Source organism: Erinaceus europaeus, chromosome 1 (assembly GCF_950295315.1).
Source record: "Erinaceus europaeus chromosome 1, mEriEur2.1, whole genome shotgun sequence".
NCBI lineage: Eukaryota > Metazoa > Chordata > Mammalia > Eulipotyphla > Erinaceidae > Erinaceus > Erinaceus europaeus.
Window position 1 is genome coordinate 192,885,262 of NC_080162.1, and position 22,330 is coordinate 192,907,591.

The window sequence follows — 22,330 nt, forward strand, 5'->3', positions numbered from 1 at the left end:
TCAAGCCCCTGGCTCCCCACCTGCAGGGGGGGGGTTGCTTCACAAAAGGTGAAGCAGGTCGGCAGGTGTCTGTCTTCCTCTCCTCCTCTCTCCTTTTCTCTTTGTCCTGTCCAACAACAACAGCTATAGCAACAACAATAACAGTAACAACCACAACAAGGGTAACATAATGGGAAAAATAGCTTCCAGGAGTAGTGGATTCATAGTGCTGGCACCGAGCCCCAGCAATAACCCTGGAGGCCAAAAAATTAAATAAATAAAAAAGAAATGCTCCTTGGTTACCAATTTCAGCCTTGCCAATCACTATGAGCAAACCCCCAAATTATCTGTCTTCCTGATACCCCTTTTCCTAATCTGTAAAGGATAATGATACTTATTTCATGGGTTCGCTGGGAATATTATACTATCACATAATATATTTATTTGCATTTTAAGTTCCCTACAAGTAGGAATCATATACTTTTAACACTTGCCAAAATCCAGTCTTTCTAGAAACATTTGAGTGTCCACTATGCTGTAAGACTAAGCAATTGGAATATATCAGTAATCCATAAATATAAAAGCCCTACCCTTTTGAAGAGAAAGAAACGACGAACAAACCTTTTGTAAATGTGCATATGCATGTGTCTGCATCTGTGTATGCACAGGGAGAGAAAGTAAAGAGAAACAGGGGGCCACGACGGCTTGGTAACTACAGGATGTTAAGAGGTATATCAGAGCAAAGAAAGAATATGAGACCTGGGCGCTGTGGAGAAGGGAGCACGATGTGGGGCACTAGTTAATCTGGGGTTTCTCACAGAGAAAGTGAGACCACATGTAAAGACAGCTCAGCTTTTTAGGCTGACAGAGAGGAGCTACAGCACCAAAACATCCTTTCCAATTCAGTGCGGGCCGAGCACAAAGTTGGGCCATGAACTGGACACAGCAATACACTATCTAGGTAAGCTATGCTGCTGACCCCTAACTCATTCCTAAGCAAACAGTACAATTAAAACTTACAACATCTTGGGAGTCAGGCGGTAGCGCAGTGGGTTAAGCGCAGGTGGCGCAAAGCACAAGGACTGGCGGAAGGATCCCGGCTCGAGCCCCCGGGTCCCCACCTGCAGGGGGGTCGCTTCACAAGTGGTGAAGCAGGTCTGCAGGCGTCTCTCTTTCTCTCCTCCTCTCTGTCTTCCTCTCCTCTCTCCATCCTATCCAACAATGACATCAATAACCACAACAATCTTAAACAAGGACTACAAAAGGGAAAATAAATATGTAACATATTAACATACATATAAATATATATAACGTATTAATAATATATTAAACATCTCGGGGCTGGGTGGTGGTGTATCTGGTTGAGTGCACATGTTACAGTGCACAAGGACCCAGGTTCGAGCCCCTAGTCCCCACCTGCAAGGGGAAATCTTCATAAGTGGTGAAGCAATGTTGCGGGTGTCTCTTTTCCTTATCGCCCCCTTCTCTCTCAATTTATGGCTGTCTCTATACAATAAATAAATAACGGTAATAAAAAAATTAAATGTTATATTTAAAAAAAACCAAACATCTCAGAAACGTGTTTCAATAAAATATCTGGAAGAAGTTACTTTTCCATGGAAGTGTTCAGTATAAACATACAATACAGGGGCCAGGTGGTGGCACACCTGGTTAAGCGCACACATTATAGTGAGCAAAGACCCAGGTTTAAACTGTGGTGTCATCACCTGCTGGTGGAAAGCTTCACAAGTGGTGAAGCAATGTTGCAGGTGTCTCTCTCTTTCCCTTTTTCTATCCCCCTTTCTCTCGATTTCCGGCTATCTCTATCAAATAAAGATAATAATAAAAAATAAATTAAAAAAACATACAATACATTGTGTATGATCTCCAAGTTAGATGTTACCATATCAGACTTTCTTCGGCACTAGCTAGTTTCTGGTAACCGCAAGAAGTAATTCTTTCTCCTTATCATCTCTAGCTGAAAAACCTGGAGGATCACCAGATAGGCACTGCAGAGTCTACTCCTTTTAGCCAGCGCCAACGCCAGCCTTTGCATTTCCCTTGGCTTTCTTCTCTCTGTTCCTGTGTCCTTTGCTATTTTCCTAAAGTTGTCTTCTCATACAGGTCATGCCTTGCAAATCTATGTCTGAGCTCACTTTTGTCTGCAGAATCCACAGAACCATAAATCATTCCAAAGCCAGTTGTCCTGACACCACCAAAATGGGTCCTGAATCCAAATACGAAGATGACACCTGGGGTGGTCTTTCCAGGGCAAAGAACATCAATGACTGTTTGCTTTCACTGAAGCAGTCGGGTGGGCATGCAGTTTCTGGTGAGAGTAACTTCTGGCAGCCAGGGAGGAAAGACAACCATTAGCTTTGGTGCTGTCCATGGTGTACCCATTTGGTGCTGGGGACTGAACCAGAGCCTCACATGAGGGATGTACTTTACCTGCTAAGCCATATCCTGGTCCCCGAATTATCTTTCTAATGAAAGATTTGGCAGTCTCTACCAAAATGCGAAATATCAATCACAGCTGACTCACAAATTTTACTTCTTACACAAATGCACAATAATGCTTGACAAAGCATTCAGCACTGAGCCTAACAGTATTTGTGGGTAGGCATTTTGTTGTTTCTGGCAACCGAGCATAAGAGTACCCCTCTATAAGTTACCTAAAAATCAGGGCATAGGCATGCAATCTAGGCTAACAGATGCTCTCGTGCAGGATCTGGACTCTGCTGTATCCAGCTGGCCAGGTGGTGGCACTCTGGTAGAGCGCACACATTAACAGTGCACAAGGGTCCAGGTTCAAGCCTCCAGTCCTCACCTGCAGGGGAAAGTTTCACAAGCAGTGAAGCAGTGCTGCAGGTGTCTCCCTCCCTATTTCTCTGCCCTTAAAAAACACCCCAAAACTATATCTATTATACTTCATGGAAGTTAGAGATGCACCTAGCACACTGAATCTACTAGCCAGGAACTTGCCTGTACCTTTCCTTTCTTGGTTTTTGTTATTTTCAAGCTTGTTTTTATTACCTTATCAAATCGGCGAACTATAAAATATTTCTATTAATAAAAGCTTCTATTTGTAAGGTAGGTTTCTGATGCTTGCAGGCACAGGTGAGGGCTAACAGAACCAGAATCTAATTAAATTATGGTACAGTTATGTGGGTGTTTAAAAAGAATAAGACAGATTCGTATGTGATGATATATTCGGATTTTCAACATTTACTTCTAAGTGAAAGCAGAAAGGTGTAGAATAACATTGTTTGATCCTATTCTGGGGTTGGCTCACACACATAATAAACACTAGTGGGTGCACAGAAAGCTGTGGAAAGACAGAAAGACCACTGTACAGGAGGTGGCACAGTGGGTCAAACGTGGCCCAGAGGGCGATCTTCAGTATCACATGGCAGAATGATGCTCGGGGTCTCTCTTTCCTGCTTTTTCATAAGTTATTTAGCCTTTAAAAAAAAAAAGTCTATCCCATTTAGTAAAGTGGTGATAAATTCAATCATCACAAATAATTATTATAAATATTCATTTTTATCATTTTCCATTTAAAAAAATAACGAACTATCTAATTAAGAGGAAAAATACTTTTCCTGGCTTCAGCTAACTATCTCCATAGTGACATGACATTTAAGTAATAAAACTTCTAGTGTAACCAAATATAGTCACATTAAATGTTGGCCTGCTAAGAAAATTACAAGGAAGCCTGCATGTGAGATACAGATTTGAAAATCACTGAAGAAAAAAAAAATGAAGTACACATTTGATTCCAAAGTCCCAGGTTCAACCCCCCCACACCAGCATAAGCCAGAGCTGAGCAGTGCTCTTTTTTTAAAAAAAAAAAGAACTTCAAGCAGAATTTATTCAGAGCTAGCGAGTAAAAATTTATACATTCACATTCAAATCTAACATGATTTTCTATCTCTGAAGGTAAGTTATCTAAGAAGGAAATATAAGCCAGAATGAATAAGGAAATAAAAAGTCAAAGTCAAAGGAGTCGGGCAGTAGCTCAGTGGGTTAAGAGCACATGGTACCAAGAGCAAGGACCCGCATAAGGTTTCTGGTTCAAGCCCCCGGCCCTCCACCTGCAGGGGAGTCACTTGCAGTGAAGCAGGTCTGCAGGTGTCTGTCTTTCTCTCCCCCTGTCTTCCCCTCCTCTCTCCATTTCTCTCTGTCCTATCCAACGATGACAACATCAACAACAATAACAACTACAACTCTAAAAAAACAGGGGCAACAAAAGGGAATAAATAAACAAATATTTAAAAAGTCAAAGTCAAGAAAGAAAAAAGAAAAATAATAATGGAAATAATTACTGTCAGGAATTTGAGTTAAGGGAGAACTTTATCATTTAGATAAAGTGAGAGTCGGGTTCCTTTTTTGAAGTTCTTCAGACGATAAAGTGCATGTCATACAATGTTCTTCAGAGCAGAGTCCAGTCCAGAGAGTCCATTATTTATAATGCTGCCGTATCCCACTTACAGCCCAGGTTTGAGTCCCAACATAACATGGGAAGTGTGTATTCCTGTTTTTTCTCTGTCCCTGAAAGAGTTCCCCGTGAGTGGTGAAACAGTACATTCACGGTCCTGCCTCCACAAAAAGAGAGGAGGACAGAGATAGTGAGCTTCAGGCATCAGAGCAAGCAGAATATACACTGTTTACACCAACAGTACCAGACAAACAATTACTGACAGGCGACTTTCAAAGATAGCTGCCAAGTCAGAGGAAAGATAACTATAGCATAAGGCAACAAAACTGTAGGTGTGCTACTCACATTACCCATTTAAAAATGTTTTACTATTTATTTATTATTTTTACTATTTATTTTCCCTTTTGTTGCCCTTGTTATTGTTGTTGTAGTTATTGATATCATCGTTGTTAGACAGGACAGGGAGAAATGGAGAGAAGAGGGGAAGACAGAGAGAGGGAGAAAGATAAGACACCTGGGCAGGGGTAGATTACATAATGGTTTGCAAAGGCACTCTCATGCCTAAGATTCCAAAGTCCCAGGTTCAATCCCTGCACCACCATACGCCAGAGCTGAGCAGTGCTCTGGTCAAAAAAAAAAAAAAAAAAAAAAAAAAAAGACACCTACAGACCTGCTTCACCACCTGTGAAGCGACTCCCCTGCAGGTGGGGGGCCAGGGGCTTGAACCAGGACCCTTACGCGGGTCCCTGTGCTTCGAGCCACGTGCGCTTAACTCGCTGCGCTACCGACTCCCCTATTTGTTTTACTTTAACAAGGAGAGACAGAGAAACCAGAGCCTTGCTCAGCTTTGGCTTACGACTACGGGGGAGTGACTCCGGGATCTCAGAGCCTCTCGCATGCAAGTCTTTTCTGCGTGTTATGCTACCTCTCCGGCCCCTATATATGCATTTTATAAACAGATAACTACTTTCCATCAGACTTGCTTCACTACCAGTGCCTGGAAACGTGTGGGACACGGTCCCTGCCCAGATGTCACCCAACAGTAAAAATAAATTCAAATTCAACAATGACTATGTTCTCCTCATGAATAACTAACTGCCTTTCTGGCTGATTTAAAAAATATATACATAGTGGTCTGGGAAATGGTGCAGTGGATAAAGCACTGGACTCTCAGCCTGAGAGATCCTGAGTTCAATCCCCAGCAGCACATGTAACAGAGTCATGTAACAGAGTCATGTCCTTCTCTCTCTCCTCCTATCTTTCTCATTAATAAATAAGTAAAATAGCAATATATATGCAGGACTCTGGTACAACAGATAGCACACTGGACCTTTAGCGTAAAAAATATATATACATATATGTGTGTGTTATATATTACAAAGGTTTTGAAAAAACTGCGACATGGAAGAAATTAAAGGATGAGAGTCAACTGACTACATTGGAGAGTGAGTCGGGTTAGCAGGTAGATGTGCACATCTTCCACCCTGGCTCCACTTCAAGATATATTTCCAGAACCAAAGTTTGTATTTTCAAAAAGCAGACACATGGATAATCCACACAGTACTTATACAACAAACACCCAACCCATAAATTTCCTTTACTAGGATGAAATAGAAGAACTGTGTCAGAGTAAAACAGAATATAATTAAAATTAAACCTACCAAGGAATTACTATCAACAAAACAGATTAAATGTATTAATAGATATCCTCAAAAAATGTTGAATCAAGGTTTCGGAGTAAGTAGTTCCATTCCATTAATGATTGAAAAAAAAATACATAAGATCTTGAGGACTGTTACAGATACAAATAAGCATAGAAATCATATGGGGTGGGGAGTCGGGCGGTAACGCAGCAGGTTAAGCGCACGTGGTGCAAAGCGCAAGGACTGGCATAAGGATCCCTGGCTCCCCACCTGCAGGGGAGTCACTTCACAGGCGGTGAAGCAGGTCTGCAGGTGTCTGTCTTTCTCTCCCCCTCTCTGTCTTCCCCTCCTCTCTCCATTTCTCTCTGTCCTATCCAACAATGACAACATCAATAACAACAACAATCAAACAACAGGGGCAACAGAAAGGGAATAAATAATTAAAAAAAAAAAAAAAAGAAATCCTATGGGGTGGCCCGGGTGGTGCAGTGGATAAAAGCACTAAACTCTCAAGCATGAGGTCTTGAGTTCAATCCCCGGCAGTACATGTACCAGAGTGATGTCTGGTGTCCCCCCTCTCTCTTCTTCATTAATAATAATAAAACAATCACATGGGAACATGATTACCTTTAGTAGATAAAAAAAGGTGAACTGTATACAAAGGGTTTTAACTCTTAACTTTTATGTCTATTTTTTTATCCCCCAAAATAAAACATCCTCTTCCAAAAGAAGATACAGAGGATGGGGCCAGGTGCTGGTGCACACACTACCATGACAACGAGCTGGGGGGTTCAAGCACCCACATCCCACCTGCGGAGGGAAGCTTTGCAAGTGGTGAGCGCTGCTGCAGGTGTCTCCCGCCTCTGTGTCATCTCCAGACCTCTTGACTTCTCTCTATTAAATAATCAAATAAAATTTAATAAGAGGTTTAAGAAATTAAACAGGGCTGGGGAGACGGCATAACGGTTAAGCAAGACTCTCATGCCTGAGGCTGAGGGCTTGGGTTCCATTCCCAGCCCCACCATAAACCAGGGCTGAACAGAGCTCTATCATTAAAATGAAGAAGAAGAAGAAGAAGAAGAATTTTAAAAAATTGAAGAGACAGAGGGCAAGGTCAAACAAATATTTTAATATAAAAAATCAAACTGGCAAATGCTACACATGACAAGTGAATGGTAACTTTATAAGGAATAACTAACTCCTCAACATGCAAATTATCCTCAGATTTACTGGGAAGGGGGCCAATCTGACAGAACTATTATGGAAAACTCATTGTCAAAATGGGAGATTCTAACATCTTTAAATTTCAGGAAAAAAAAGCACACAAAAAAATGATTAAAGAATATAAAAAGAAGGGGGCAAGTGGCGGAGTCCATGGTTAAGAGCACATCTTACACCTTACATGCATGAGGCCCTGGGTTTGAGCCCCTGCTCCCCACTTGCAGGGCGCTTTGAGAATGGTGGAACAAATACTGCAGGTGTCTCTCTGTTTCTCTCCCTCCCTATCTTCCTCTCTGCTCTAAGTTTCTCTCTGTCCTCTCAAAAAAGGGGGGAAAAAAAGGCTTCCAGGAGCAGAGGTTTTGGCATGCAGGTACAGAACCCAAGGGTGATTACCCTTATGACAAAAACAAAACAAAAAACATAAAAGACAGAATCCAAACAGACATCAATTCTTTAAAAAAATATTTATTTATTCATTCCCTTTTGTTACCCTTGTTGTTTTTTATTCTTCTTGTAGTTATTATTGTTGTTGTCACTGATGTCATTGTTGTTGGACAGGGCAGAGAGAAATGGAGAGAGGAGGGGAAGACAGAGAGCGAGACACCTGCAGACCTGCTTCACCGCTGAGGCGAGCCCCCTGCAGGTGGGGAGCCGGGATCCTTACACCAGTCCCTGTGCTTTGCGCTACCTGCACTTAACCTGCTGTGCTACTGCCCGGCCCCCTTTTAATGTTTTTAATTATTTTTATTTACGTAGTGGACAGAGACAGCCAGATATTGAGAGGAAGTGGGGGATAGAGACAGAGAGACACCTGCAGCCCTGCTTCACCACTTGCAAAGCTTTCTCCCTGCAGGTGGGGATAGGGGGCTTGAACCTGAGTCCTTACGCACTGTAATATGCGCGCTCAACCAGGTGTGCTACCACTTGGCCCCAGCAATTCTGATTAAGAAGCTGGAACCAAGGGACCAGGTGGTGTCGCACCTGGTTGAGTGCACGTTACAGTGCGCAAGGATCCAGGTTCGAGACCCCAGTCGCCACCTGTAGAGGGAAAGCTTTGCAAGTGGTGAAGCAGGTCTGCAGGTGTCTCTCTCTTTCTATCTCCCCATGCCCCTTGAATTTTGGTTGTCTCTATCCAATAAATAAAGATAATTTAAAAAAAAAAAAAGGAAGAGGCTGGAACCCACTAGTATACAAGACTACACTTTGAAGCTTACATAAGGCATGGACAAAAACGGAGCAAGTTCCTGGCTCTCAATTACTCACTGAAGACTCAACACACAGTCTATATTCTCTGATCTAAGAAAACAGAAAGAAATAACGAGGGCTGGACAAACAGTTCACTGAGCCGAGTATTTGCTATGCCAGCCACATAGCCCAAGTTCAAAACCAGGGAACAAAATCAAAAGTGCTGTGAAACTGAAGGAAGCGCAGGTGTTGTGGGGGGGTGAGGGGTGGTGATGGTGGTCCCGATCCCCCTCACCCTTTCTATCTGAATGAAAAAAGCAGCCTGGGGCACTGAAGTTGCCCGAGTGACAGGTCCAGCTACACAAGCACACACACAATTTTCAAAAGGGTGGGCGGGGGCGGGGATGAGGAAACAAATAGGAAATACATGTGAAAACTAAAAACGCATATTCCCGTTATCTCAGCACTCACAGAGAAGGCTTCAGCATGGCCAGCTGCACAAGACTGGGCTAGAGGTTCTCTGGGATTCCTGGGAACACTATTACCACAAACGTCCACTCTTGAGCTAGCTGGAGGAGGTTTCTGCTCCTGATTATCAAATCTTTTCTATAGAACAAAGTCCTTAAATCTTTAGTTGTTCAAATAAACTAAATATAGATAACTGGAATAAAGCGAATCTTGACAAACAACTGTGAATCTTGAACTTTACATAAAACGTCTAAAGGCAAACAAATCTGGTGAGTACAAGAATATACATAACAACACAGCTTAAAAAACTCAAGAGTTTAAAATAGCAGACTACTCAAAATATCAGCTAGTCACAAATGAACCATCTAAACTGGAGAGTGTGTGTGATCAACATATTAAAACAGACGTGAAAAACTTTTTTTATATTTTATTATTTTTAATATTATTTATTCATTCCCTTTTGTTGCCCTTTTTACTGTTGTAATTATTATTGTTGTTACTAATGTCATTGCTGTTGGATAAGACAGAGAGAAATGGAGAGAGGAGGGGAAGACAGAGAGGGGGAGAGAAAGACAGACACCTGCAGACCTCGAACCGGGATTCTTACACCAGTCCTTGCGCTTTGTGCCACTTGCGCTTAACCCACTATGCTATCACCCAACTCCCAAAACTTTTTGTTGTTGTTGTTCTTATGAATAGCACTACTCAAATACTGAACAAGTTGCATTGGTCAAATCTGGGTTCATTTTTCAAAGGTATATGGGAAAATTATAAAAGCATTCAAAGCAGAATGATAGAAAGTCGGGGTGAATTACTAAGCATTTCTTCTATCAGCGCTATACATCAGATCTCATATTTTATACCCATTTTACAAGTGAGCACACCAAGCCTTAGTGAGATTTAAGACATGCCCACACAGTTGGTAAAAAAAAAAAAAAGAGAGAGAGAGAGAAAAAGGAATGTCCGTATTTTAAATAAGACAGTTCTGCTGTTTTTCAGGATAAAGGCCATGTCTGCATGCATAGTAAAAATAAATACTGTAATTAGAGCAAACAAACAAGATTCTCTCTCTGAACTGTCCAGTGCTAAAGACACTACACACTTAAAGAAGATACACAGAATGCCATTATCAAACAACTGTCACCATCATTTGCTTCAAGTATTAATACTGCTTTTAATTCCATCTTTCCCTCTCTTTCTTCTGCATCATCAGAGCCTCACACACATGCCATTTAGTTAATCTCTCTGGGTCAATTCCCCTCCCCCACATTCAGATAGAGACAGAAAAAGAAGGATGTCACAGTATGTCACCAAAGTGTCACCAAAGCTGGAATCTGGGCTGTAGATATGGCAAGACAGGTGCCCTAGCCAGTGAGCCATCTTTCTGGCTCTACCTTACTCTTCCTTGTTAGCTCTCTGTAGTAAACAGGGACAGCCCACTCCCCTAAACAGGGATAGCCCACTCCCCCAATATACATACTGCAACCCACAGAATCTGCTCTGTTGTTCCACATGGCAAAGGGGACTTTGCACAGATGTGATTAAGATTATAGACCTTGAGGTGGAGAGACTAAACAAGTAAACCCAACTGAATCATAAGTACTTCTATAAAAGCAGAAAAATGGGATGACCCCCCAAAAGTTACAAGAAAATGGAGTTCTTGAATGTACAACTGCAAGAAACTATATTATTTTGTTTGTTTTTATTTATTTATTCCCTTTTGCTGCCCCTGCTGTTTTTATTGTTGTTGTTGATGTCGTCGTTGTTGGACAGGACAGAGAGAAATGGTGAGAGGAGGGGAAGACAGGGGGAGAGAAAGATAAGACACCTGCAGACCTGCTTCACCACCTGTGAAGCGACTCCCCTGCAGGTGGGGAGCTGGGGGCTCAAACCGGGATCCTTATGACAGTCCCTTGTGCTTTGTGCCACCTGCGCTTAACCCACTGCGCTACCACCTGACTCCCAAGAAACTATATTCTACCAACAATCCGAATGAGCAAGTCCCCTTCGGAAGGAAACCTAGTCTGGATGAACTAGTGACGTAAAATACATGTTTGCCACGTGAAACACCTGTTTGGTGAGCACGCTGACAAGTGCACGAACTAATATAGAACTTCAAACTGCAAATGATGGAATCTCATTTGCATTAAAAAGCACACAAAATTATAATTATAAAATAATTATAAAATTATAATTTTGTGCTCTTAAATGAAAAACCAAACCAAACCAAACAAATAAAAAGGCAAAAAGTAAATGGTCAGTGTCAATGTAGGCGGCCTACCCAGCAGAAGCTACCTGGAATGTTTCGGTCATTTCCTGGGGTCCCAATTCTGTGCAAGGAACACCTACAGGAGGGCCAAACAGTCCAGCCTGTTGGAGCACCTACTTGTATGCCCATGTTAGAGGTTGCCAAGGCCACAGGTCCCATCTCCAGCATCAACTAATGCCAGAACTGCAGTGTTCTAATTTTTTTTTTTTTTTTACTTTTAGGAGAGCACTGCTTAGCTCTGGCTTATGGCGGTGTGGGGGACTGAACCCAGGACTTGAGAGCCTCAGACGTGAAAGTCTCTTTGCATAATCATTATGCTACGCCCCCACCCCTGATCTTTTTTTATTATTATTTATTTGTTGGATAGAGACAGCCAGAAATCAAGAGGGGCAGGGGACATAGAGAGGGGTGAGAAACAGAGACACCTACAGCCCTGCTTCACTGCTCGTGAAGTTTTCTCTGTGCAGGTGGGGACCCGGGGCTCAAACCCAGGTCCTTGTGCATTTTAACATGTGCACTTAACCAGGTGTGCCAACAGCTGGCCCCGTATTCTGATCTTTTTTCTCGCTCAACTCTCATAATAATAAAAAATGTGAAAAGTGAAATGTCTAAAACTTTCACTATGACATGCATCTATCACTATTCATTTTCTCCTTTCTTCCTTCCGTCTGACAAGAAACACAGTAACTAGTCTCCAAATTCTTGAGGTGAAAACTGGGAGGAGGAACTTAAAGAGCTGCAGCAGATTCTGAAAATTTAAACTTCTAAAAGGCTGGCTGTCAAAACTGCTTGCTGTGTCATCACGCACACAGCCCCGGTTTCAGCCCAGGCCCCACTGAACTGGGAGACAGCAGCTTTGGTGCTGTGCCCTCCTTTCCTTTCTGTCAGCGACAAGAAGAAAAACTTGTGAAAGGTAGGGAGGGGGAACTTCTAATTTGCCTCAAGGACTAAAACTTCTTCATCTAGAAAGTTTAAGTGCACAAGGACCCAGGTTCAAGCCCCTGGTCCCCACCTGCAGGAGAAAAGCTTCATGAGTGGTGGAGCATGGCTGCAGGTGTCTGTCTCTACGTTTCTACTCCCCTTCCCTCTCCTACATAAATAAAGGCAAAAAGCTTCTATTACTGTATACAAACAACAAAAAATATGAAGAATTACTCAGACTCTACTACAGCATTGCACCAAAGTAAAAGACTCTGGGGTAGGGAGAGGGTTCAGGTCCTGGAACATGATGGCAGAGGGGGACCTACCTAGTGGGGGGGTGAATTGTTACGTGGAAAACTGGGAAATGTTATGCATGTACAAACTACTGCATTTTACTGTCAACTGTAAACCATTCATCCCCCAATAAAGAAATGAAAAAAAGAGACTCCTACATAAATAACGAAAGATCTTGCGATATATTCCGTATGAATTAAAACATGGCTCTGCTTTAGAGATTGCTTAAATAAAATTTCAGAAAGCAAGATATCTGGCAGTGGAATCATCCTCGAGAAACCGGCCAAGAAAAGCCTTGTGATAGACCTCCTTCCCTTCTTCTACTACTACTACAACAAATCAGACTTAAAAAAATTATATTTATTTTCTTTTGTTGTCCTTGTTGTTTTATTGTTATAGTTGTTATTGATATCGTTGTTGTTGGATAGGACAGAGAGAGGGGGAGAGAAAGACAGACACCTGCTTCACCACCTGTGAAGTGACTCGCCTGACGGTGGGGAGCCGGGGGCTCGAACTGGAATCCTTCTCGCCACCTGTGCTTAACCCGCTGCGCTACCGCCCGACTCCCAACAAATCAGACTTTTAAAAATGCTAGATGTCCAGACCTCACCATAACTCTACCACAACATTTCCAAGGAGGAGAATCAAATTATTTTGAGTGGAGAAAACTGCCGCAAGTAGAGGGAGGGAGGGAGAGTGTGAGTGTGGTCTCTGGCATCTTTCACTTGTAAGTGCAGAGACTCGAATGTAGAATAGTTTAAATTCTGGAAGTAAACCAGGTTGGTGAAATCCAGTGGAAAACTTCATGTAGAAACGACAAGTTAAAATGGGACGAGAGGTCAGTATGTGGATGCCTATGTGGAAAAGGACACAGCCTCACACACTGGGAGCAGAGAACAAACCGGGAGCCAACACTGCTGGGCCAGAGAACAGGAAACACAGCCAAGCCAGCAAAACTAGGATCTGCTCAAATAAAATAAAGTGACTGAGCGGCCACAGCCAAAGGCACCGATAAGATGAAGTGAAGGAAGCCATGGGGGTGATGACAGAGAAAATCCACTTCATGTTGGCGCAGGGTCATGTCAATTGGGGCTACAAGAGTACCAAGGGGGAGGGTGGGGGCGTTATCATGCAGGAGGAAGAGGAAGGCAAAAGCGAATAAAATAAGAAGGGTAATCAAAAAGAAAAAGACTAGTCAAGGGACGGGGCGCGGGCACACTCAGCAGAGCGCACACTTTACCTGGTGCACAGACCTGGGCTCAAGCCCCAGGCTCCACCGGCAGGGGGAGAGCTTCAGGCACAGTAAGCATTGCTGCAGGTGTCTTTCTTGTGCCCTCTCTATCCTCACCTCCTTTCTCAAAACACAACAAAACAAAACACTAGGGGCCGGGTGGTGGCGCACCTGGTTGAGCGCTCGTGTTAACAGTGCCCAAGGACCCTGGTTCGAGCCCCCGGTCCCCACCTGTAGGGGGAAAGCTTCACGAGTGGTGAAGCAGGATTGCAGGTGTCTATCTAGCTCTCTCTCCCCTCTCCATTTCTAACTATCTCTATCCAATGAATAAAGATAATAAAAATAAAAAGAAACTACTCAGAATCTTGAAAGACTACAGATAATATGCAAAAGATGGTTTTTTGAAAATAAAGCAAAAGTATATTTTTAAATTCTAGATCAAGACAAAAGGTGTGTTTCAGGCATATTTTTAGTTCCCTTGTGTGATAAATACATCTAAATAACAGGCAAAACTAGGACAGGGAAGATTATAATGGTTATCCAACACTTTCAGGGCAGAGGGTAGAATGATGGTTATGCAAAGAAACTCTTCTGCCTGAGGCTCCAAAGTCCCAGGTTCAATCTTCACCACCACCACAAGCCAGAGCACTAAGCAGTGCTCTGGGAAAAAAAAAAAAAAAAAAAGGCCTTCTTTTTATTTATTTTCCCTTTTGTTGTTCTTGTTGTTTAACATTGTTGTGGTTATTGATGTCGTTGTTGTTGGAGAGGACAGAGAGAAATGGAGAGAGGTGGGGGAAGACAGAGAGGTGGAAGAAAAGAGAGACACCTGCAGACCTGCTACACTGCCTATAAAGCAACCCCCTACAGGTGGGGAGCCGGGGGCTCGAACCGGGATCCTGCTTTCATATCTGAGGCCCTAAGGTCCCAGGTTCAACCCCCAGCATCATAAGCTGGAGCTGAGCAGTGCTCCGGTCTCTCCCTCTCTCTCTGCATCTCTTTCATTAAAATAAGTTAAACACACACACACACATACACACACACACACACACACAGATATTTAACAATACAGTTTAAGAATACATCAGTTTGCAATTATGAAAAATAACTTCACATGATTAAGTTTATTTTCAGTAGGACTTTGAATGCTTGATTACTATTCTTAAAAAAGGTTCTCTGCCTCAGATTTAGTGAATCAAAATCACTAGGAACTTGGGCCACTGAGCATTTTGTTTGTTTGCTTTTAAACAAATACAGGGGCAGTGGCGCACCAAGTTAAGTGCACAAAGTAAGGAGCTTAAGGACTCGTGCCACAAGGATCCAGGTTTGAGCCCCAAGCTCCCCACCAGCAGGGGGATCACTACTTTCTCTTCCTCTCTTTTTCCTGGAGTTTTTTTTTTTTTAATCTTTATTTACTTATTGCATAGAGGCAGTCGGAAATTGAGAGGGTAGGGTGTGACTGAGAGGGAGAGAGAGAGACACCTGCAGCCCTGTTTCACCACTGGTGAAGCTTTCCTCCTGCAGGTGGGGACTGGGGGCTCGAACATGGGTCTTTGAGCACTGTCATGTGAGCTCAACCAGGTGTGCCATCACCCAGTCCCCGCCCCCCTTATCTTCCCTTCTCCTCTCAATTTTTCTGTCCTACCCCGAAAACTGAAAAACTGGCTGCAGAAGCATTGGATTTGTAGTGCAGGCGCTGAGCCCCAGCAATGACACTGGAAGGGGGCGGACACACCGAATACAGTAGGTGACTCACAAAATCTCCCACAGGAAATCTTCCTAAATCTGCATTCTTAAATCTCTATAGAGTATTTAATCTATTCCTTTCCCAAATCCTCTAGGATTTTAATCTCAAATTCCCAACTGTTTAACCTCAGTTCCCTCCATCTCATACAGACCACGGTTACCTACTCTTGCAGCAAATACTAAGCTTCTCACTGTCTTTCCCTTTCACACTTAAATTTCAAAACTGTGACTCACAACACAGTTCGACTTTTAATTTCCCAATCTCTTTTTCAAATCATCAGCACTATATGGAAGCTGGTCAACAGATATGCAAACGTACTTTTTTTTTTCTTGCCATGCAGGCCTTTTTTTTTTAATTTAATTTTTATTTATTGGATAGAGACAGCCAGAAATAGAGAGAGAAGGGGGTGATACAGAGGGAGAGAGACAGAGAGACACCTGCAGCCCTGCTTCACCACTTGTGAAGCTTTCCCCCTGTAGGTGGGGTCCAGGGGCTCAAACCTGGGTCCTTGCTCACTGTAACATGTGAGCTCAACCAAGTGTGCTACCACCCAGCCCCTGCAAACACGTACTTCCAACTACCTACCGGGCATTTCTTTCCCCACAAAGCAAATCCCTACTTGTCATTCTAGTATGAGCTCATCTACTGCCTTCCAGGGAGAGTCTCACAACAGCCCCTCCAAGAGCCCGCGCACCAGTAGTCCACCGCTTACAGAAAGTCTCTCACACTGAATGGCCTATCTTATTTTACGTTTAAGGTAAAAATGTTCAGGTCATGCAAAAGGTGATTTAGAGTACATATGGTAAGACAGGTGACCAGGACTAAAAGTTGCCAAGTGTTCAGTTTCTAACACATCAGCTAGAACTTAAGGCGTATGTAGACAGCAGTACTGTATGCACAGTGCAAAGTGGCTACGAGAGGAAATCTTAAGTTTTCATCACAAGAAAAAAAAAATCGGGTCACCTCTGGCCCTCACTTATTTTTTTTTTTTTTAAGAGAGAAAGACAGAGGGAAAGAAATCATAGAACTGAAGCTGGTCAGGCTGGAACCTTTGTGGTGTATGTGGCACAGCAGCACACTAGCCAGATGAGTCACTCTGCTGCGCGAGAATGCTAACTGGGCCTTTCATGGCGATTATTTCTTTGTGTCTGTAAACAGGGAATCATGTCATCTACAGAACTGTTAGTATGCTGTTTATCAATTGGGAAGCACACTCAGATGACATGACAATATGGAACTGGCTGTTTTATATAGTACTTTTCCTCAAAAGATCTTACATTAAAAAAAAAAAAAGTGGGAGTCAGGCGGTAGCACAGCGGGTTAAGCACACGTGGCACAAAGCACAAGGACTGGCGTAAGAATCCCAGTTGGAGCCCCCGGCTCCCCACCTCCAGGGGAGTGGCTTCACAGGTGGTATAGCTGGTCTATAGGTATCTCTCTTTCTCTCCCCTTTTCTGTCTTCCCCTCCTCCCTCCATTTCTTTCTGTCCTGTCCAACAACGATAACATCTATAAAAACAATAACTACAACAATAAAACAACAAGGGCAACAAGAGGGAATAAATAAATAAAAATTTTAAAAAAGAAATTAAAAAAAAAGTGGTTAGTAGGAAGGAGAACAGAAATGAAGGGGGAGGTGGGACCAATATAATGGGTAAACAGGAGTGGGCCAAGTAAAACACTTCTGAGCTAATCTTTCTTTTTTCATTTGGAAGCAGGGGTAGGACAGGTAGGGGCATTTCAGACTGAACACAACCAGGCTTGTGTTTGTGTGTGTTGAGGTGAGCAGCAGGGAAGTCAAGGGAGGGTCAGCGATGAGATTGAAATGGCAGGCAGTTATGGCTCTGAATTCTGGAGCAACGATTACAGAATACATATATTCATTCTAGCTCTGTAGATCTGCTTATGTTAGGCTAGACTTTTCTTAAAAAAAAAAAAAAATCAGTTTCCACTTTTTAAAAATATTTACTTATTCCCTTTTGTTGCCCTTGTTCTATTTTATTGTTGTAGCTATTATTGTTGTTGTTACTGATGTCGTCATTGTTGGATAAGACAGAAATGGAGAGAGGAGGGGAAGACAGAGAGGGGGGAGAGAAAGACACCTGCAGACCTGCTTCACCGCCTTTGAAGCGACTCCCCTGCAGGTGGGGAGCCAGGGGCTGGAACTGGGATCCTTATGCCGGTCCTTACACGTGACACCATGTGCGGCTTAACCAGCTGTGCTACTGCCCGACTCCCCAGTTTCCACTTTATATATAGATTTAAAATACGTTTTCTTTCTTTTTTAATGTATCATTCTTTATTAGAATTATTTTTAAAAATTATCTTTATTTATTGGCTAGAGACAGCCAGAAATCAAGAGAGGCAGGGGACATAGATGGGGGGGAAAGAGAGACACCTGCAGCCTTACTTCACTGCTTGCAAAGCTTTCCCCCTGCAGGTGGGGACCAGGGGTTTGAACCCGGGTCCTTGAGCACTGTAACATGTGCGCTCAGTCAGGTGTGCCACCACCCGGCCCCAAGACATTTGCACACAAGACCCTCCAGGTCCCTATCTGGGGGCAGGGCTCACAAGTGGTGGAGTAGTGTTATAGGTATTTCTCTTTCTCTCTCCTTCTCATCCTATTTCTCTGTTTCAATACAAAAAGGAAGGGGAGGGGTTCGCCAGGAGCTGTGGAGTGACTGTGCAGGCACCAAGCCCCAGTGATAACCTTGGTGGGTAAAGAGAGAAGCTATTTCAACAGTATTATCATGATCATGTAGTCATAGCTTCTCTTTTTTAATTAAATGAGAGAAATGAGGAAGAGAACTGTGAAAAGAAAAATGAGTTTGGTTCCCTTCTGTTAGGAAAACCAAAGAACTTGCACATTGTCCTCACCCTATCTCACTACTGAGCGAAGGCAAAGCTGTGAGTAATTATTTTATAGGCTAAGGAAAGTAACAGTTCAGAAAAGCAGCGATTTCCTTCATTGTAACATCCCTGTCTTCTACACTACAGATTTTGAAAGAATCAGAACAGATCTCACATTGTTGATTTAATATCATTTTGGGGAGGAGGATCCTATTACCATTATTACAGCAACTTCCCTACAGTCCTCCGCTCTACCAGCTGAGCTATCGAAGGGGGTATTACCATTATTACAATGGGGAGGCTTTGAATTAAGCAAAAACTCCATGTTTCAGAAGCAAGAAGACAGCAGAATATGTCTGAAAAATATGGTTCAAGTTGAGGCCAGAGAGATAAAATAGTGGTTAAGTAAGACTTTCATACTTGAGGCACCAGGTTCAATCCTTGGCACCACCATAAGCCAGAGCTGAACAATGTTCTAGATTTAAAAAAAAAAAAAAAAGATAGATACAGAGAGTGCCCTGCTTAGCTAAGTCTTCATTAATTTGACTAAGTATGTAAGTGAAAAAATTTTCTACTCGACTGTCTCTGAAAAGTGAGATGGTATAAATAACTTCATCTGCTCTCTAGCATATAATCAAATGTAAATGTCTGTGCAGGAAAAAAAAGGAGAAAGAAGATCAAATCCAGAGGCCTGTGTAAATTTCTATAAAACAATCTGGGGTTGTGGTCCGAGAGGTGGCGCAGTGGTAAAGCCCTGGATTCGCAAGCATGAGGTCCCAGAGTTCAATCCCCAGCAGCACATGTACCAGAGTGATGTCTGGTTCTTTCTCTGTCTCCTTTCTCATTAGTAAATAAAAATAAATTAAAAAAAAAAAAACAATCTGGGGTTAATCAGTACCAGCAGATACAAACGAGATAACTTTCAGGGAAGGTAGGAATGTCATTTACGGAGAGCACACGGGAGAAATCCTGACACACTGAGCGCCGAATAATTGGAAAGCGTTATTGAAGACCTGAGTTAAGAGTCTGACAGACCGACAATGTCCACCGAGTGTTGTTCACTCCGCGGGGAGAAAACAGCAGGGTCTCAGAGAAGAAAGGGCGCAGAAATCAGCCCATGGGATCACTTAACTGGGAACGCGGACAATAGCAGACCGGGCGGCTGAGCTTGCAGACAGAGGTCCTTGAAAGCCCGAACTCCAGACCCAGACGGGGAGCGAGCGCGGAGACTGACCTGGAGCCACAGGTACTAAGCTCCTCCAGCAGGAGGCGAGGCCTTAAGATGTTGGGGAAGGAGCGAGGGCCGGGCAGCGGCGGCGCAGCGGGTTAAGCGCAGGGGGCGACAAGCGCAAGAATCTTGGATCTTGGTTCGAGCCCCGGGCTCCCCGCCTGCAGGGGTGCCTCACTTCACAGGCAGTGAAGCAAGGCTGCAGGCGTCTGTCTTTCTCTCCCCCTCTCTGTCTTCCCCTCCTCTCTCGACTTCTCTGTCCTGGATTCCAACAACATAAATCAGAGAGAGAGAGGGAGAAGAGCGCCTTCCCTCCGCAGGGCAGGGCAGGCCAGGGCCTAGGGCGTTTCTGCAGGAGGCCGCATTCCAGGAGAAGGCAGCAGGCAGCATGGCCAGTAAGCGCAGCACCGAGGCTACCAGCCCCACACCTGACAACCAACAGGGCAGGCGCTCAGTGGGAAAGGCAGGGACCGCCACCGCGCTGCTCACCCACAGCTCGACACCTGGTGGGAAGGAAGCCGGACCAGACCGCAGCATCCAGGCGGCGGGTGACTCGGTGGCCCTGCCCCGTCACCGCGGCCAGACGTTGCCGAAGTCGTGCAAAGGGCCCGGGGTTGTGCGAGTCATCACTGAAATCGGACGCTGGTAATGTGACTACCTCTCCGCACCAGGACCCGGCTTACGTGTTATTATTAGCACCGAGGCGAGAATATGCCCGCCCGCCCGCCCGCCCGCCCGGTGCCCGGTGCCCACAAGCAGTTCACGAGGAGCCCGCTTCCTCCGCTGTGTGGACGATTCTGAGGCTGGAATGTCTTCCAGCTTCAAAGGGGGGGCACGGCACGAATCACCTGCAAACTGAGCAGCGAATACATCGGAAAAGAGGAAAGGGGTAAAAAAACAGGCACGAATCACCTGCAAACTGAGCAGCGAATACATCGGAAAAGAGGAAAGGGGTAAAAAACCAATCAATCCATCCCAGCTACACACACACACACTCCTGACTGCATCACCAGCCCCATAACTCCAGGTCCCACGTGGCCAGGCCGACCCCCGCCCCCCCCCCCATCTCTTTCGTGCGCTTTGGCGGCCTCAAAGGATTTCTATGGAGTCTGCTGGCTTGGAAGCTGAAAATGTGAAAATATAAAATAAATAAAAACATGCGTACGTGGCTATACATCTATCTATATTTTATTAAGATGGGCTCCTCTCTCTCCTGTCAGCCATCCCAAACCAGGAGCGCACTTAGCTCTGGCAGATGAGTGGAGGGCACAGGAGATGGAGCTCCGGGGTCAGCCCACCCTCCTCCTCCTCCTCCTCCTCCTCCTCCTCCTCCCCAGGCCTCTCCCCCTTTTCTGGAGGAAAAGAGACGAGAGACCCCCGGGGGCAGGGGAGATGGCAGCGGCGCTGGCGGAGCTCAGTCCCCCGACTGGCGGCCTCCCGGGCTCCCCGGCCTCGGGCCCGGTCGTCCCCTCCTGTCACTCGCTTCTCGCCCCGGGAGACGCAAACGGCTGCCGCGGCCCCGGCTGCAGGGCCGCCCGGGTGGGCGGGCGGGGGATCCGCAGGTCCGGGCCGGGCCGGGCCGGGCTGGGCCGGGCCGGGCCGGGCGGCTCGCAGCGCCCACGTCACCAGCTCCAGCACTGCGGAAATGGAGCGGCGCGGCGGCGGGGGAGGGACGGAGGCTGTCCGGGCGGCGGCCCCGGCCCCGGCCCCGGCCCCGGCCCCGTCCGCCCGCCACCGTTTGCTCCCCCGGCCCCGGGGCCCGGAGGTCGCCGACGCCCTCCCGGCCGCGCCCCGGGCCCTCACCTGTGTCGCCGATGATGATGTACTTGAAGAGATAGGCGTACGCCATGGCCGCGGCCGCTCGGTGCCAGGGCACACGGCTCCTCCTCCTGCTGCGAGCGCTCCTCCTCCTCCTCCTCCTCCTCCTCCTCCTCCGCGCCCCTCACCCCGGCGCCGCTCGGCCTCCAAACGCCAGGCCCCCGCCCGCGCCGCCGCCGTCCACCTCCGAAGTCAAGGGCCCAGAGCAGCAAGCCGGACAAACTGACACCCACCGAGCCAAGGGAGACAGCGCCCGGCCCAGCTCCGCCGAACAATAACAGCCGCCGCGGCGCCTCCGCCCCGCCTCCGCGCCGACCCGGAAGTGCTGCGGCCGCCGGGGGGAAAGGGGAGGAGCCCCGCACGCCGGCCCCAGGCCCGCCCCGCCCGGCAGAGCCCCGCCCCGCCCCGCCCCGCCCGGCAGAGCCCCGCCCCGCCCCGCCCCGCGGGCTGCGCCCCGTCAGCTCCAGGCTGCGCGCGCGCCGCTCCGGTGCCCTTCGAGCGAGCGACCCCGCTGGCCCGGAGACGCTGGGCTGGGGGTGGGGGGAAGGGGAATCCGGAAGGGTTCGGCGGGGTCCCCGCGACGCCCCGCGGGTGCGGCGTCCTTCCGCCCCCGCGCTGGGGAAGCGGGGCACGTGACTGGAAGGGCGGCCGCGTTCCATGCGGGGCCCCGCCCCGGGCGCGTGGCGGGGGACGGAGGGCGGGGGGCGGGGGCGCTGCCTGGAAATGCGGGAGCCCCGGGATCGGGGTGGGAGGGCGATGCCGGGCTGTGTCTGAGGCCGGGGCTTTAATGGGGGAAAGGCTGCTGTTTGTAAGCCGGAAACCACAGATGAGGGAGTGAGGAGGGGAGCGTGTTATTCCTCCCCCCCAAGGGAGGGAGTACTATGCTGCTCTTAACTAAACAAAGAAAGAAAGAAAAAGCACTAAAGAGCCTGAGATACTCTTTTTAAGAAAATATTTATTTATTCCCCTTTGTTGCCCTTGTTGTTTTATTGTTGTAGTTATTATTGTTGATGTGGTCATTGTTGGATGGGACAGAGAG

General features: G+C 45.9%; 1 protein-coding gene across 1 annotated transcript in view; it reads right to left on the reverse strand.

Moving 5' to 3' along the window:
* Positions 1-21,509, reverse strand: part of RAB2A (RAB2A, member RAS oncogene family) — a 68,114-nt gene extending 46,605 nt beyond the window's left edge. The window contains exon 1 of the mRNA XM_060200971.1: positions 21,277-21,509. Within this exon, the coding sequence (XP_060056954.1) occupies positions 21,277-21,322 (46 nt within the window). The 5' untranslated portion in view covers positions 21,323-21,509. The remainder of the gene's footprint in view (positions 1-21,276) is intronic.
* Positions 21,510-22,330: the final 821 nt, after the last annotated feature.